The following is a 15794-nucleotide window of genomic DNA, read 5'->3' as shown; positions in this document are numbered from 1 at the left end:
CAACATACAATGCTTTTTTATGTCGGGGCCATCGCATAAACGGCTATCCGGCAGCGCAGACTGCTTCAGCTGCCACCGGATAGACGTTTACAGTGCCCCGTGAGCTCCGGTGATGTCTCTTACCTGTCCTCGGGGCTCCGGCGCGTCCTCTTCGGGATCCCCTGCATCGTCGGTGCTCTCCATCGACGTCATCACGTCGCCACGCATGCCGTCCCATCATCCAATAGGAGCGGCGTGCGTAGCGACGTGATGGCGACGAAGGAGCGCGCGGGTGCCGGGGAAGCAGAGGCCTTACCGGAGCGTCGGGGACACCTCAGGGACGCAGCGACAGCGATGGACGGCGACATCCCGGGCAGCGGTGACGGTCCGGAGCGGCTGGGACAAGTGAGTACAACTTCCTATACCAGTGGTCTTCAACCTGCGGACCTCCAGATGTTACAAAACTACAACACCCAGCATGCCCGGACAGCCGTTGGCTGTCTGGCATGCTGGGTGTTGTAGTTTTGCAACATCTGGATGTCCGCAGGTTGTAGACCACTGTCCTATACTTTACATTGCACGGATCCCTCAACATGCGATGGTTTCAACAAACGATGGTCCGTTTGGAACGGATTACCATCGTATGTTGAGGGACCACTGTATATGTATACATACAACATATATCATGGTATCCCAAAGACATGAGGTTCTCAAAAGAACCTGTCAAAAACATCATGTTGCTCTTATTGTGGACAGCATAACTTGGTGACAGGTCTCATTCTCATAGTTATTTATGTTTAGGTTGCAGCCATGTTGTAAAGAAAACATAGCTGTAATACTGGGTTATTACCAGTGTTATGTGCAGGGCTCAGGGAGAAATGTCAGCTTGGGTTTTCAGATCTCCCTTTTCTTGCCTGGCTCACTGTGCATAACCGGTCTCTTTCTACTGTATAAAAATATAAGCAGGGATCTGTCAATCAATGTTTCACCATTTTTTAACATTTAGACTTTTATAAATGTCACCACTTATCAACATTACTGTGTAAGGCTATGTTCACATTACCATTTGCTGACACATTTCACATATACATCTACATCCTGCTGAAATGGGATGACGGCGTGCATATGAAAAGGCATTTGCCTTATTGACTTCAGTGGCCCAAATGTGCTATTGAATATGTTTGGATCGTTTTGTGGACAAACACATGTACCCTAAAGCACAGCAAACCATGCTTTATGGTCCGAGTGAAAACTGACCACAGTGAAAATGGTTTTAGGCAGGAATTATTGATATTCTTATTAAAACTCATGGACCATTCGGAAAACTCATTCAGTTCAAATGGTTTGGAGGTGTCTTTGGGATGTTCTGCTAGCTTTATCAATGTAGTGCATTAAAGGGGTTACCCAGCTTTTCAAAATTGATGACCTATCCTCTTGCTGCTCAGCCAGTGACTGGTTAAGATGGGTAACCACTATGCCCAGGAAAGTAGGAAATGCTGAGCAGTGAGAACTAATGGCTGACCATACAGCAGTTGCAACAGATCGAGGCACATAAGTATAATTCTTTTTTATTTTTAAGCCAGCCTGATACGGACTACCCCATAACAATATTTTTAAACCAAGCCCAACAGGTTATGTCTTGAGGATATTCCATAGAGAACACACATACTAGTTGTTTATTTAGGGAAGATGAAAATAAAGGGTTTATGTGGAGGATTTAGGCCAGCTTTGTATCCAGGTCTGTAAGTAGATCATTTTAACCTACTGTCTGTATATTTATCCTTCTGATGGCGACCCTGACCTTTTTATTTCTTGTGATGCTGCGCTAGTCAGTAGCATGCTTAGCGACTATAGGTCGCACTACCTCTGGCCATGTTTTCTGGAGTATAGGCCATACTACCTTATTACACATTGCTTCCACCCCAAGCTGGTAAGTATCGGGGCCTTTACCCTTTGCGCTGGCTGTTGGCTCTATACAGCTGTATACAAATATGGCTTAATGTGTACATATTAGAGTTAAATTATTTCTACACTATGGCCGACATCTTGCTCTCGTTATAACCTATCCATTATGTCAAATTTTTTGACTGACTGTGCTACAGACATTCCAGTATGATTTGGTTGGATACTGCCTTACTGCCAAGGTCATGTTTATAACTCTTTATCAACTGAAGTAACTATTTTTATAATTTGTTGCATACTGAGTGCCAATTTTCATTTAATGTTTCTTCTTATGTAGGCATTTATCTGAAAGTGGCTTTTTTCTGAAATACTATATGGCTACAATAGTATAACTCCTAATAGCAGTATAATATAATATGTGGACCCTGTTACAGGCATTGTCATAAACAATATTTAAAGAGAATATGTCAACTATTTCACGCTGCCTGACCCACGGGCAACATAAAACAGGCATGGGTACACTCACTACCATGTACTTTGATTTACTCTAAAATTCTGCAGAGGTGTAAAATGACCTGGAAACTTGGTACTCTATGAAGTCAAGGAGATACTTCTCCACTGCTCTCCATCTTTGCTGGACTTGACTGCCAGGTCTCTTCCTATATGCACACAGGGAGAGACATCAGTCAGGCCCAGAGACGCAGAGAACCACCTTTTTGACTGTACACCAAGATAGCAAGTTCCTGGCTCCTCTTTAAATCTGTGATTTCACTAAAACTCTGCAGTGTTTAACAGTAAATCATAGTGCACTGTAGTGAGTAACCAGATGCCCTTTAACCAAAGTTCTTCTAAATTGAGGCTAAAGAGATAGGATGTAATTTGAAGCCAATTAAAGCGCTGATATTTTTATGAAATTCTCTGGGAGTGAAGTGCGCTGCTATGCTCTTCACTTGGCTGGAACTCACAATTGCAGCAGGTCTCAGGACTGAGAGTCAGTGTGATCTAATGTTTTCTGGACAATGTATAAAAAAAAATGTTTATATAAATGACTTGTTTTAATCTGCAAACCTATGTACTCTTTCCATCTATTTACATTGCATTAATTATTTTTCATTATTAAATAAAAATAATGCAGCTTTATTTTATTGAATAACTGTTGTGAAATTTCTTTAGCTCATTCTCTGCTGGAGTACGAGGTGGCCTTTTTACTTTTACATTTGCAAGACTAAATATCCGGATACGAAATCTTCTCTTTCGCTCCCTGGTATCACAGGAGATTGCCTTCTTTGATGAGAATCTAACAGGTCAGTATTTCTTGTTGTCAAAATAGAAAATTAAAGGGGTTATCTGGTCCTCAGGATAGGCCATCAATATTACATCCGCCTGACTCCTGACACCTGCACCAATTTTTTTTATTTTTTATTTTTTTTTAAGGGCCATGACACTTGTGTGAGCCTGCAGCCTTTTCAGTATTACTACTGCTCTCCGTATTAGTAGTAGTGCCAGAGCAAGGAACTGAACTGAACTAGAATTACAATTTAGTGAAAATTCAGACTTTTTATCCCGGAAATGGTATGTAAGTACAGTGATCCCTTAACTTACAATGGCCTCAACATACAATAGTTTCAACATACAATTTTCTTTTCTGGACCATTGTAAGTTGAAACCAGACTCAACATACAATGTACAGACAGTCCAGATCTGCGTGTCAATGGCTGGAAGAACTGACCAATCAGAATGGGCATTTACTGGTAAAAACCCCTGTATTACTGAAGTGCATGCACTGACTGGCTGCCTGGTAGCGCCCCCTACAGCACAGGGAGGTATTACATGTTCTGTACTCTTAACCTGTATTACTGAAGTGCATGCACTGACTGATGTCTGGTAGCGCCCCCTACAGTACAGGGAGGTATTACATGTTTTGTACTACTCTTAACCTGTATTACTGAAGTGCATGCAATGACTGATGTCTGGTAGCGCCCCCTACAGTACAGGGAGGTACTACATGTTCTGTACACTTTACCTGTACCAGGGTTAGCTGCTCCTTTGGACACCAGGTGAGGGCGACTCCATGTTACTTTTTTTAGGACATTGCGTGTACTGTACAGGACCCTGAAGAAGCTCCTGTCCTCTAAATAGACCAGTGTTTCCCAAGCAGGGTGCCCCCAGCTGTTGCAAAACTACAACTCCCAGCATGCCCGGACAGCCGTTGGCTGTCCGGGCATGCTGGGAGTTGTAGTTTTACAACAGCTGGAAGCTCCCTGCTTGGGAAACACTGACATAGACAGTGATTACAGCTCCCAGCAGATCTTTCTTACTTTTATACGTAAGGATTTGCTTTATCTATATTTGTTATCTACTTATTTTTCTTTAATCCTCTCTTTTTCCTATTTTTGGATGACATTTTGGTGCCTTTAGAACCATAGAGTTCTGGCCTCAACATACAATGGTTTCAACATTCAATGGTCATCCCGGAAACCAATTAATATTGTAACTTGAGGGACCACTGTACTAGTCTGTTGGAATTTTGTTATGTTGTAGGTACAGCAGTTTTCCAATGGGTGGCAGCAAAAGGCTTTCCTTTCATCTTATTTGTTCAGATTGCTGACATGTACTGTATATTTTATAAAATGAATCAATTGCTAAAAAAAACCTTCATTGTCTGTTGTACGGTTTGAAAATGTTGACAATTTTTTTGTGTATGGCATTACAGTGGTCTTTCAGCATTGTGCCAGTTACTGTATCTCAGTTTCGAACAAGATCAGTACCTGGTAAGAACTCGTACAGATGAACTACCACTTTTTTTCAAGTATTATCTGAACAAATTGATAGATTTTACACAAGTTTTACTTTTACTCCTAGGTGACATCATTTCTCGTTTAACGTCCGACACAACAATTGTTAGTGATGTGGTTTCTGAAAACGTCAATGTCTTCCTGCGCAGCTCTGTCAAAGCTGTGGGAGTGATTGTCTTCATGTTCAGCCTGTCCTGGCAGCTCTCATTGCTGACCTTCTTGGGATTTCCCATCATCATGCTGGTTTCCAGGGTATACGGCAAATATTACAAGGTGTGATGATTCCCTTGTTTATTTCCTAGATTAATAAATGTCGAAGAAATAGAGACCTCTTCAGACAAGCTCTGTTTGATGTATGCTTTCACTAACTGATTTAGAAAGTGATGGGCTTTCATGGATAGGCTTTCATGATGAATGATAAAGTACAGAGTGGGTAACTACAGCGGACTCTGGATGGATGCATGATATAGTTGGAACATAGGAAAGTGCAGGGGAACTTACAGCTGGCCATATACACAAGATGGCTACAACATTTAGCCAAAAGCTATCTCTCATGCTCCTCCACACATGCATGTATTTTTAGTGGGGAGACAGCTGCCAGACTACTCTAAGCCTAAGTTTCCACTTGGTATCTTCCTGGCCCAAAATAAAAAAAGCTAGGAAAAACGCCACAACATTTTCCTGCGTTTTGGAGTTTTTTTCTGGTGTTTATTTATTTTTAATTTTTTTTTCATTTTTGGCTCCTTTGGAGTTTTTTAAAGAATTTTGCTGGGTACCAAAAAAAGAAAAAGGGATGGAAAAAAATTTATTTAAAGGGTTGCTCCTACCATCCTATATATTTTTTTTTCTGTCCCTGCCTATTGCCCATCTATCCCTAACGCCCTCCCTGCTTTTCGTTTTTTTTTACTATATTAAAAAGGGCTTTTTGTCTGCCTGGTAGTGTGCTCACTACCAGGCAGACTTCCCCAGCAGGCAGACGTCACTGATGCCTGCTGGGGCCGACACTTCCGCCCTTAGTTCATCTATACAGGGTGCCTCCAGCTGTTTCACCACTACAACTCCCAGCTTGCCCTGACATCTATTGGCTGTCAGGGCATGCTAGGAGTTGTAGTGGGGAAACAGCTGGAGGCACCCTGTGTTGAAAACAATAAGTTAGGGCCATGGGCGCAGCGCGGCGCTACCCCGTTTCCTCTGGCGCTAAACACCCCCATGTTGAAACCCCGATACCCGCAACCCCCGTGTTCAAACCCCGATCCCAGCAACCCCCGTGTTCAAACCCCGATCCCCGCAACCCCCGTGTTCAAACCCCGATCTCCGCAACCCCCGTGTTCAAACCCCGATCCCCGCAACCCCCATGTTCAAACTCCGATCCCCGCAACCCCTGTGTTGACGCCCCGATCCCCATACATACAAACTGCAGATTCCAGCAGCATCAGCGGCGTGCAGGGGCAGCATCAGCGGCGTGGTGCGGAAGGAGTGGCCGGCGTCTGAGGCCAGGGAGCCAATGCGCTCGCTCCCTGCCTGTCTGATTGAAAGGCAGGGAGCGAGCGCAGGCTGAATGAATTAGGACTGATGCCCGGCCAGCATCAGTACAAATTCATGCATGACATCACGCCAGCCTGCAGCCGGCCACTAGGAGGGAGACCCTAGTGGCCGGTTTTCAAACGTTAATTTAAACATTTTAATAAATAAAAAAAATTATGAAAATATATTAGAGATATGTTGTAGTACATATGTACTACAACATATAAAAAAAAAAAAAAAAGTTGACGACAGTGCCCATTTAACGAAATTGACATTTTCATTAATTTTTAAACAGGGACCAATTTATGTAAGCAGGCAGGGACCTAAAAATGTAGCTGACATGTATAAAGGGGCCATTTCATTGTAAAATTAATAATTTTTTACAATTTATTTTGTGAAACTTTTAGTAATGTATTTTAATTATGTGTTTAATAAACTGTGTGTTTTTTTACGATTTTTTTCTTTTCTATATACTACTACTCACAGCATGGAACAGACTGGGAGTAGTAGTACCTGTTCTAATAGACAGATCGCCTCGGGTGTCACTTCTTACACCCATTGTGATCCTCATATATAATCTATAGAAGCAGGCAGCACGGCCACACTTCTCCGCTCCCCTGCCCGACACTATACTTCACAGTGATGTGAATTTCTCCTCACATCACAGATTCATATTTGCCAGATGGTGTTGGCCAATCCCCGCCAATCAGCGGCGTATATGAATCTGTTATGTGAAGATAACTTCACATCACAGAAGGATACAGTGCGGGCAGGGGGCCAGAGAAACTTAGCCTAATGGTAGCTTATCTCCTGGAGGACAAAATTTGGCTGGTGGGATTGGCCAACACTTATCTATTGTGTATGGCCATCTTTAAATCAGCCGTGCTATCAGGATGGATAAATGAAGTGTCTTCCCAAGAGCAGCTTTAGAGATAGCTATAAATCACAAAATAACCATATGGTAAAGGGTATTCAGGAAGAGAAAAGACCATGTAGAACCCAGAGGGCATCAAGGGAATCATATCAAGACCTGATGATTCATGGGGACACCAAAAGTGCTGCAAAAGGAGAAACAGTATAATCGATTTTGCTGCTTTAAAAGGTGACATGTGAATGAATTCTAAGATGTGGATTTAGCATGGTATGGTGTGTTAAAACAATGAATAATCAGTTCTGAAATGTCCTGTAACGTTCAGATTGTCATTTCTGTCGGGACATTTCTAACCACTGATGGAAAGCGTCATTGTGTCTAGTTATAGCTATTACAAGAGCCTTGCTGTAGGCAGTAATGCTTAAAGTAAATGTTGCAGATATAAGCAGCAGCTATATTTAGCGATTCTTTTTACAGCAGCATTAAAGGGGTATTCCAGGCCAAAACTTTTTTTATATATATCAACTGTCTCCGGAAAGTTAAACAGATTTGTAAATGACTTCTATTAAAAAATCTTAATCCTTCTAATAGTTATTAGCTTCTGAAGTTGAGTTGTTGTTTTCTGTCTAACTGCTCTCTGATGACTCACATCCCGGGAGCTGTGCAGTTCCTATGGGGATATTCTCCCATCATGCACAGCTCCCGGGACGTGACATCATCATTGAGCAGTTAGACAAAAAACTTCAGAAGCTAATAACTATTGGAAGGATTAAGATTTTTTAATAGAAGTAATTTACAAATCTGTTTAACTTTCCGGAGCCAGTTGATATATATAAAAAAAGGTTTTGCCTGGAATACCCCTTTAATGATGATGATCACCAATAAACAGTAAACTACTATTCTTCATCTGAAATGGTGAGTTATATTTACAATTACTCAAAGACAAGAAAATGGTAACATGCATGTAGTCTAAATAATGAAATGTTTGGGGAGTTCTGTCGGTATATACCGTATTTTTTGCCGTATAAGACACACTTTTTCTTCCCCAAAAGTCGGGGGGAAAAGTCGGTGCGCCTTATACGGCGAATACATCCCTATCGCGGCGGTCCCTGCGGCCATCAACGGCCGGGACCCGCGGCTAATACAGGACATCACTTATCGCGGTGATGCCCTGTATTAACCCTTCAGACGTGGCGATCAAAGCTGACCGCCGCGTCTGAAGGGAAAGTAACACTAACCCGGCTGTTCAGTCGGGCTGTTCTGGACCGCCGCGATTTCACCGCGGCGGTCCCGAACAGCCCGACTGAATAGCCGGGATAGTGCTTACAGGACACCGGGGGGGACCTTACCTGCCTCCTCGGTGTCTTCTCCGTTCAGGGATCCCCTGTATGCCGGCGCTCTCCTTCCTCGTCATCACGTCATCGCGTACGTGCGTCGGCGTGCGTAACGACGTGATGGCAGCGACGGAGAGCGAGGATATCCAGCCGGTAGCAGAGACGTTCCAGAGCGACGGGGACACGGCGACAGCGATGGAGCGACATCCAGGGCAGCGGTGATGGGTCCGGAGCAGCGGGGATACGTGAGTATTACCATCTCCTGCAGTGGTCTTCAATCTGCGGACCTCCAGATTTTGCAAAACTACAACTCCCAGCATGTCCGGACAGCCAACGGCTGTCCGGGCATGCTGGGAGTTGTAGTTTAGCAACATCTGGAGGTCCGCAGGTTGAAGACCACTATTGGGTTCAAAATCTTTATTTTTTTAGATTTTGCCCCTAAAAATTGGGTGCGTCTTATACGCCGGTGCGTCCTATAGGACGAAAAATACGGTATTTTGTGTGTTCAAAGAAAGCAGAACATTCATTATAAAATGTAATTTGTGGAATCGACAAAGACCGAGAATTGTGCCACAGAAGATAGCCAGCTTTCCTTTTTTCTTTACACATAAGAGTACAACAACCCTCCTCCCCCCCCAAACAATCCCCCTACCCACTCATTTGTGAAATGTAAGTTTTCATTCACCTGCATTAGATCTACAGTGTGAAGACTGACTTGCAAACATCTTCAGGCCAGTCATAGTTTGTGTAATAGCTACCTGTGTGTCCCCACCTTCTTCCTGTTATTAGTCAGAAGCTAAATATAGCTTTTGCATTACACCATGTAATGTGAAACACAGGAGCCACACCTAGAGAACACACAGTGTTTTAACAGGCACAGATGGGTATTGCTCCTATGTATCTGCGTCTTCATGTCACACATGCTTCATTTGCCTGTGCAGTTTTATGTCCTCCTTTACATGATTAACAGTTTACACATAGATATAATATACGGAATAAGCGGATTCATTCAATATATTGCAGAAATAAAGTGATCAAACTGATGGTTAAGTAAGTAATTGATCAGCCTTGAAGATCACCTAAGATTTTGTTAAATGGGCACTGTCATTAAAACTCATTTTTGCTATTGCACTCCTTATGGTAAATAAAAAATCTTTTTAATGTACTTTGTTAAATTTTTTTTTTAGTTTTCTATGTTTTATTTGTGTTTAAGAAAAGCTGCCACTAGGTGTCTTCCTACTTGTCCAGAGCAGATTTCCCCCCATCTCTTGCACAGACTTTGGACTCGTGCTGGCCTGGCAGAAGTCCAAAATCAGGAAATGCAGTCTGGAGTGCTGAGGGGGGGCTCATCTCACACACTGAACTGCTCTGGGCTGTGTGTAGCAGAGTCAGGGAGGAAGTTCTCCCCTGTATGGCTTCAGATGATGTCAGACCTGCTGGGGAACGCTCCTTCCCAGTCTGTGAATCTGACTGAGACTGAGCAGAAAATACAGAGCAATATAAAGGTAGAAAACTAAAAAATAATAAAAATAAAGGCAGGGGGTGGTTTATCTTGATGGGAGCAGTGAACTGGGAGGATTATAACATTTTACAAGATCATGACAGGTACTCTTTATCAATAATTTTTTGTGCCCAATTTTTCTAAGTGGTATTTCACTGAAAGTCTGCATCTAAAAAAAAACCTGCCTGCAGTTTTAGCAAATGCCAATAAGCAAAACATGATATGTAGGGGAGAAAAAAGAGAGACAGATGCGGCGCTAATAGGGCCGGTTATCCGTGGATAACGGATGGTAGATAGGTAGATAAGAGCCTGCTCACCTTTGTTGGTTGCGCAAAATTCAGGCACAACGCTGATAGAGAGCCTTGAGCAGGTATCTTTTCTGTAGGTGTGCCAGGAGCAGCTGGCCGTCAGTTCCGTCAGAGACGGTTGGTGCAATATAGTAGCATGTTTGGGAGGTAGGAATCCCGGCAAGGGTCTCCTATTCTTCCCGTGGGTAACAATTTCGGCACTGCAGCGCTACATCGGCAGAGTGGAATTAGCAGTCGGAGAAGGTGCTGAGGTTTATGATCACTTTTTATTAATAGTCATAAAAAGGATCAGGTATGGACAACGCGTTTCGGAGGGGCTCCCTCCTTCTCATTGTCCATACCTGATACCTATTGTTATTTCGCCCCAGTTCTCTTGCATTCCCTAGCGTGCATTCACCACCATTTACTCATTAAGGGTATGTTCACACTGGGCAAGTACCTTTCACAGAGTAACGCACAGTGAACCTTAGCATCAGGGTAACGACGTCTTCTGGGAGACCCGTTCACACTGAGGAATTTCAATGGCGGACAATTCCGCTGCTGAAATTGAGCCACGCAAAAAAAAAAAGAACATGTTTATTCTTGGTGTGGAAGTCCGCAAGTCCTGCATTGCCGTCAATGGTAATGGTGCAGGGCAGCACGGGCCTCCAGATGGAATCTCTTCTTGCAGAATTCTGCGAGCGGAGATTCCGTTCACATTACTCAATGTGAACATACTCTAAGTATAACTATACTACATCTGTAGAATGATGAAAACACAAACACTGATAATGAGGGAGATTTTTCAAAACCTGTCCAGGGAGAAAGTTGCCCATAGCAACCAATCAGATCACTTCTTTTATCTTTCAGATGCCTTGTTAAAACTGAAAGAAGCGAGCTCATTGGATGCTATAGGCAACTGGGCAACTTTTTGCTCTGCACAGGTTTTGATAAATCTTCCCCAATATGTTTTATAAATACACAATTATGTTAGAAAGACAGTTTCTTCTGTGTGAAGTGGAACTCACCTTCTCTATGCCTCTCTTTGAGACTCACATGGATCGTCTAATTGAGAAAGTGACTTCAAAACCACATAGCAGACACTCAGGGTTTTGGACAGTCATAGTTCTGGTCATGTGGGGGAGCAGCAGGACAGGAATGGAATTGTATTTGTAAAATGAGACGCTGAGTAAGATCATGACCAGCACAACTATTTAACTACCGTGGAATGGCATCATATGCATGGTGAGATAAAAAAAATTAGAACAGAAATTTTCCCAAAGTGTCACTTTAAATGTGCACCCTCACAGCACTGCCTCTTCATCTACAGAAGGGTGGATGCCACATAAGCTCGTACTTATTTTGAGTATTAAACGTGCACATAGCATCTCAATTACATTGACCTATAGTTCTAAAAGCTCTGGTATTAATACAATGCCCTTAATGTGTGTATTGTGCTAGTGTATGTGCTGAAGGTTTACTACGTAAAGGCTGTGATTGCTTTTCAGGGTGTGGACAAAAGTATTGCTATGTATCACATTACATGTGTCTATTCCAGGGACTCACAAAGATAGTGACTTTGTTTACTGTAAGCTTTGAATAATGTAATGCTGGCTTTATGATCTACATCAGCAGGACTATAACAGCATAAGGCCTCATGCATACTTCTGTACAGCTACAGAATAGTTACCGTATATACTCGAGTATAAGCCGACCCGAATATAAGCCGAAACCCCTAATTTCAACCCAAAAACCCAGGAAAAGTTATTGACTCGACTATAAGCCTAGGGTGGGAAATACATCATCACCGCCTGTTAATCCCTTCATCAGTGGTCTTCAACATCTGCGGACCTCCAGATGTTGCAAAACTACAACTCCCAGCATGCCCGGACAGCCGATGGCTGTCCGGGCATGCTGGGAGTTGTAGTTTTGAAACCTCTGGAGGTCCGCAGGTTGAAGACCACTGAGGCCTTCATCATCATCCAGACCCCCCTTTAGTTTTCTACTCACCTCCCCTCGGTGGGAAGGAAGGGTGAGCTGGTCTGGGCCATCTATGCTGCAGGGACCGTCCGGTGGGGAGGGTTAGTCGTTCCGGGCTGTCCATCTTCACCGGGATGCCCTCTTCTCCGCTCCGGGCCAGCCCCGGACTAGTGATGTTGCCTTGACGACGACGCACAGGGACTTTCATGCGCAGGGACGTCACAGACCAGCTCACCCTTCCTTCCCACCGAGGGGAGGTGAGTAGAAAACTAAAGGGGGGTCTGGATGATGACGAAGGCCGCAGTGGTCTACAACCTGCGGACCTCCAGATGTTTCAAAACTACAACTCCCAGCATGCCGATGGCTGTCCGGGCATGCTGGGAGCTGTAGTTTTGCAACATCTGGAGGTCCGCAGGTTGAAGACCACTGAGAAGGGATTGACAGGCGGAGAGTTCACTCGAGTATAAGCCGAGGGGGGGGGGGGGGGGGGCGTTTTCAGCACGAAAAATCGTGCTGAAAAACTAGGCTTATACGTGCTGAAAAACTAGGCTTATACTATATATGGTATGTAGAGGTTTCCATATCTCAGTGTTTATCTATAGCTGCATGTACACGTCCTGCCTGACTGTTGTGGAAATGTCCCTTACGCAGCAATTTATATCATGATACAGAAAGCAAGATAATGCTGCTGTAGACAGCAAAGCAAGATATCAAAGTAACTAGCAGAGGCCATAGGCCGATGGACAGAGGTCAGGGAATGCAGAATTTGTTCATATTAATAGACAGGCAGAGGCCAGAGCCTGGCAGTATGGTAAGAGGCAGACAGGTCAGCAGACCGCTAAATAAGGTAAGGATACAGGCGGGGTCAAAATCAAGGATAATGGAACAGAATAACACCTCACAGTTTGTTGGTACAAAAAAAACTTTAAAGGGGTTATCCAGGAATAGAAAAACGCGGCAAATTTCTTTCAAAAACAGCTCCAGGTTGGGTGTGGTTTTACAACTTAACTCCATTCACTTCAATGGAACTGAAATGCAGAACCAAACCCAACCTGGAGACAGACGGGGAGCGGTTTGGGGAATGCTCAGGCACAGGGAGGCAAGGGTAGGTTTCTTATGAGTGGGCATTTGTTGAGGAGCAGATGGATGTGCATGTGTAACAAGAGGCCCTGAGCAGATTTGCTATGCACAGGACACTGCGCATAGGTGCTCTGAGGTGAGCAGAGAACAACACTTTTGGCTATGTTCACATATTGTTTTTTGAGCTTTATTTTTCATATTATTTTCAGCTGTTTTAGTGTTCAAACACTTTTTTTTCACAATTATTATAATTATTATTTTTTAATAGTTAACAACAGGTCCAGTGATCTAGATTTGATTTGGACAGATGATCTAATTATTATCACTCTATCAAGCAAGTTTTGGGGGACTTCAGGATGAGTGTTGACTAAGGGCTAGTTCACATGGACAAAACCAGCTTGGCTTTTACAATAAAATCCGTGTTTTTCTCCCCCCCCAAAAAATGCAGTTTTTATTTGAAAACCACCTTAAACAGGTATTCCAGTTTTTTTCTTTAGCTTTTAAGGCCACTATGCCTAGTTACAATACAGTACCTCTGTGTGCCGCTTTTTCCCATTTTCATGCATGGGGCCCACACCTTAAAGTGTAAGTCTTGTTATGTTATTGTTGTCTCTGACCTTTTCCAGCATTCCATGCGGCCAGAGGCAGTATGTCATAAGTCACATGATCTCCAGAAGGACTTGGTCATGTTACGGTAGGTTGGTGGATAGCAAAACAAATGTATTTACTGAAGTAATGCTCACACACTGCAGCATAGCCATGCCCCCCCTGGAGACAATGGGACTTATGACATATTGGGGGACATTCATCATTGTTGCTTTGGTAAGCGAGTTCTGTAGTAATTTTTTTTTGCTTTCATTTTGCTTATGTGTGACATATTTATCATACTATCACACGGGGTTGATAGCTGTGTTAAAAATGTGCAATCGATAAATAAATACATATATATTATACATTTTTGACGCTCCAGGACTGTTGGTACCAGCCCCCCTGTGGGGTAATAAATGGGGTTAGCGCTAGCTGTAATTGGGGCTAACGCTAAGCCCCGGCTTAGTAATGGACTCCATCTATAAGACAGCTTCCACTGCTAAGCCTGTAAAGTAAATAAAATGTAAAAAATACAACACATTTTAAAAACTTTTATTCCAAAAAACACTCCCCAATAAGCCCTTGTTAACCATTTTATTAATAGTAAGCAAAAAAAAAAAAAATCAGGTTATTGATGTAGTTAGGGATGTCCCGATACCATTTTTTAAGACCGAGTACGGGTACCGATACTTTAATTCTAGTACTTGCCGATACCAAGTACGAGTACTTTTTTAAAGGGAATCTGACACCAGGGTGAAGCGGTTTCTGGCGCTGTTTACCGTATGATATGTGGGTCCTTGTTGTGTACAATGGAGGCGGCTGCTGTAGTATGAGCCAAGATTCCTCTCTTCTCCATTGGACAGAACAGGGAATTTGCATTGGCGGTTAGACTGAAGACCATATGATGAGCAGCGGTAGAAACCGGGTCACCTGCACTATCTACCTATAAATTCAAGTTCGTGCAGGTGACTCTGCTGTAAGATTGTCTTTAATAGTAGGTAGTATCCCCTTGCAAACATTAGCTGCAGCCCCCTGGCAATCATTAGTAGCAGCCCCCCTTGTAGACAGCAGCCCCCCTGTAGACATAAGTAGCAGCCCTCTGTAGACCACAGCCCCCCCTTTAGACAGTGGGCCCCCATTTAAACAGCAGCAGGGCCCCCCTTTAGATAGCAGGGCCCCCCTTTAGACAGCAGCAGGGCCCCCCCATTTAGACAGCAGCATGACCCCCCTTTAGACAGCAGCAGACCCCCCCCCCCCTTTAGACAGCAGCAGGGCCCCCCCTTTAAACAGCAGCATGGCCCCCCTTTAGACAGCAGCAGGCCCCCCCTTTAAACAGCAGCAGGGCCCCCCATTTAGACAGCAGCAGGGCCCCCCCCCCCGTTTAGACAGCAGCAGGGCCCCCGTTTAGACAGCAGCAGGCCCCCCCCCCCCCGTTTAGACAGCAGCAGGGCCCCCCCTTTAGACAGCAGCAGGGCCCCCGTTTAGACAGCAGCAGGGCCCTCCCCTTTAGACAGCAGCAGGGCCCCCCCTTTAGACAGCAGCAGGGCCCCCCCTTTAGACAGCAGCAGGGCCCCCCTTTAGACAGCAGCAGGGCCCTCCCCTTTAGACAGCAGCAGCCCCCCACCTTTAGACAGCAGCAGGGCCCCCCCCTTTAGACAGCAGCAGGGGCCCCCCCCCCTTTAGACGCCAGCAGGGCCCTACCCTTTAGACAGCAGCAGGGCCCCCCCCTTTAGACAGCAGCAGGGCCCCCCTTTAGACAGCAGCAGGGCCCCCTTTAGACAGCAGCAGGGCCCCCCCTTTAGACAGCAGCAGGGCCACCGTTTAGACAGCAGCAGCCCCCCCCCCCCTTTAGACAGCAGCAGGGCCCCCCCCCTTTAGACAGTAGCAGGGCCCCCCCTTTTAGACAGCAGCAGCCCCCCTCCCCTTTAGACACCAGCAGGCCCCCCCCCCCTT

At 44.5% G+C, this 15794-nt stretch overlaps 1 protein-coding gene across 5 annotated transcripts in view; it reads left to right on the top strand.

Annotated features, from left to right (window-relative positions):
• Nucleotides 1–15794, top strand: part of ABCB9 (ATP binding cassette subfamily B member 9) — a 112146-nt gene that overhangs the window by 75471 nt on the left and 20881 nt on the right. For all 5 annotated transcript variants that reach the window (XM_056535484.1, XM_056535506.1, XM_056535492.1 and 2 more), the window contains exons 4-5: nt 3055–3185; nt 4744–4949. In XM_056535484.1, coding sequence (XP_056391459.1) covers nt 3055–3185; nt 4744–4949 — 337 coding nt within the window. The remainder of the gene's footprint in view (nt 1–3054; nt 3186–4743; nt 4950–15794) is intronic.

The sequence above is a fragment of the Hyla sarda genome, chromosome 1 (assembly GCF_029499605.1).
Source record: "Hyla sarda isolate aHylSar1 chromosome 1, aHylSar1.hap1, whole genome shotgun sequence".
Lineage (NCBI taxonomy): Eukaryota > Metazoa > Chordata > Amphibia > Anura > Hylidae > Hyla > Hyla sarda.
The sequence above is the reverse complement of the archived record's forward strand: the minus strand, read 5'-3'. Positions and strand labels throughout refer to the sequence as shown.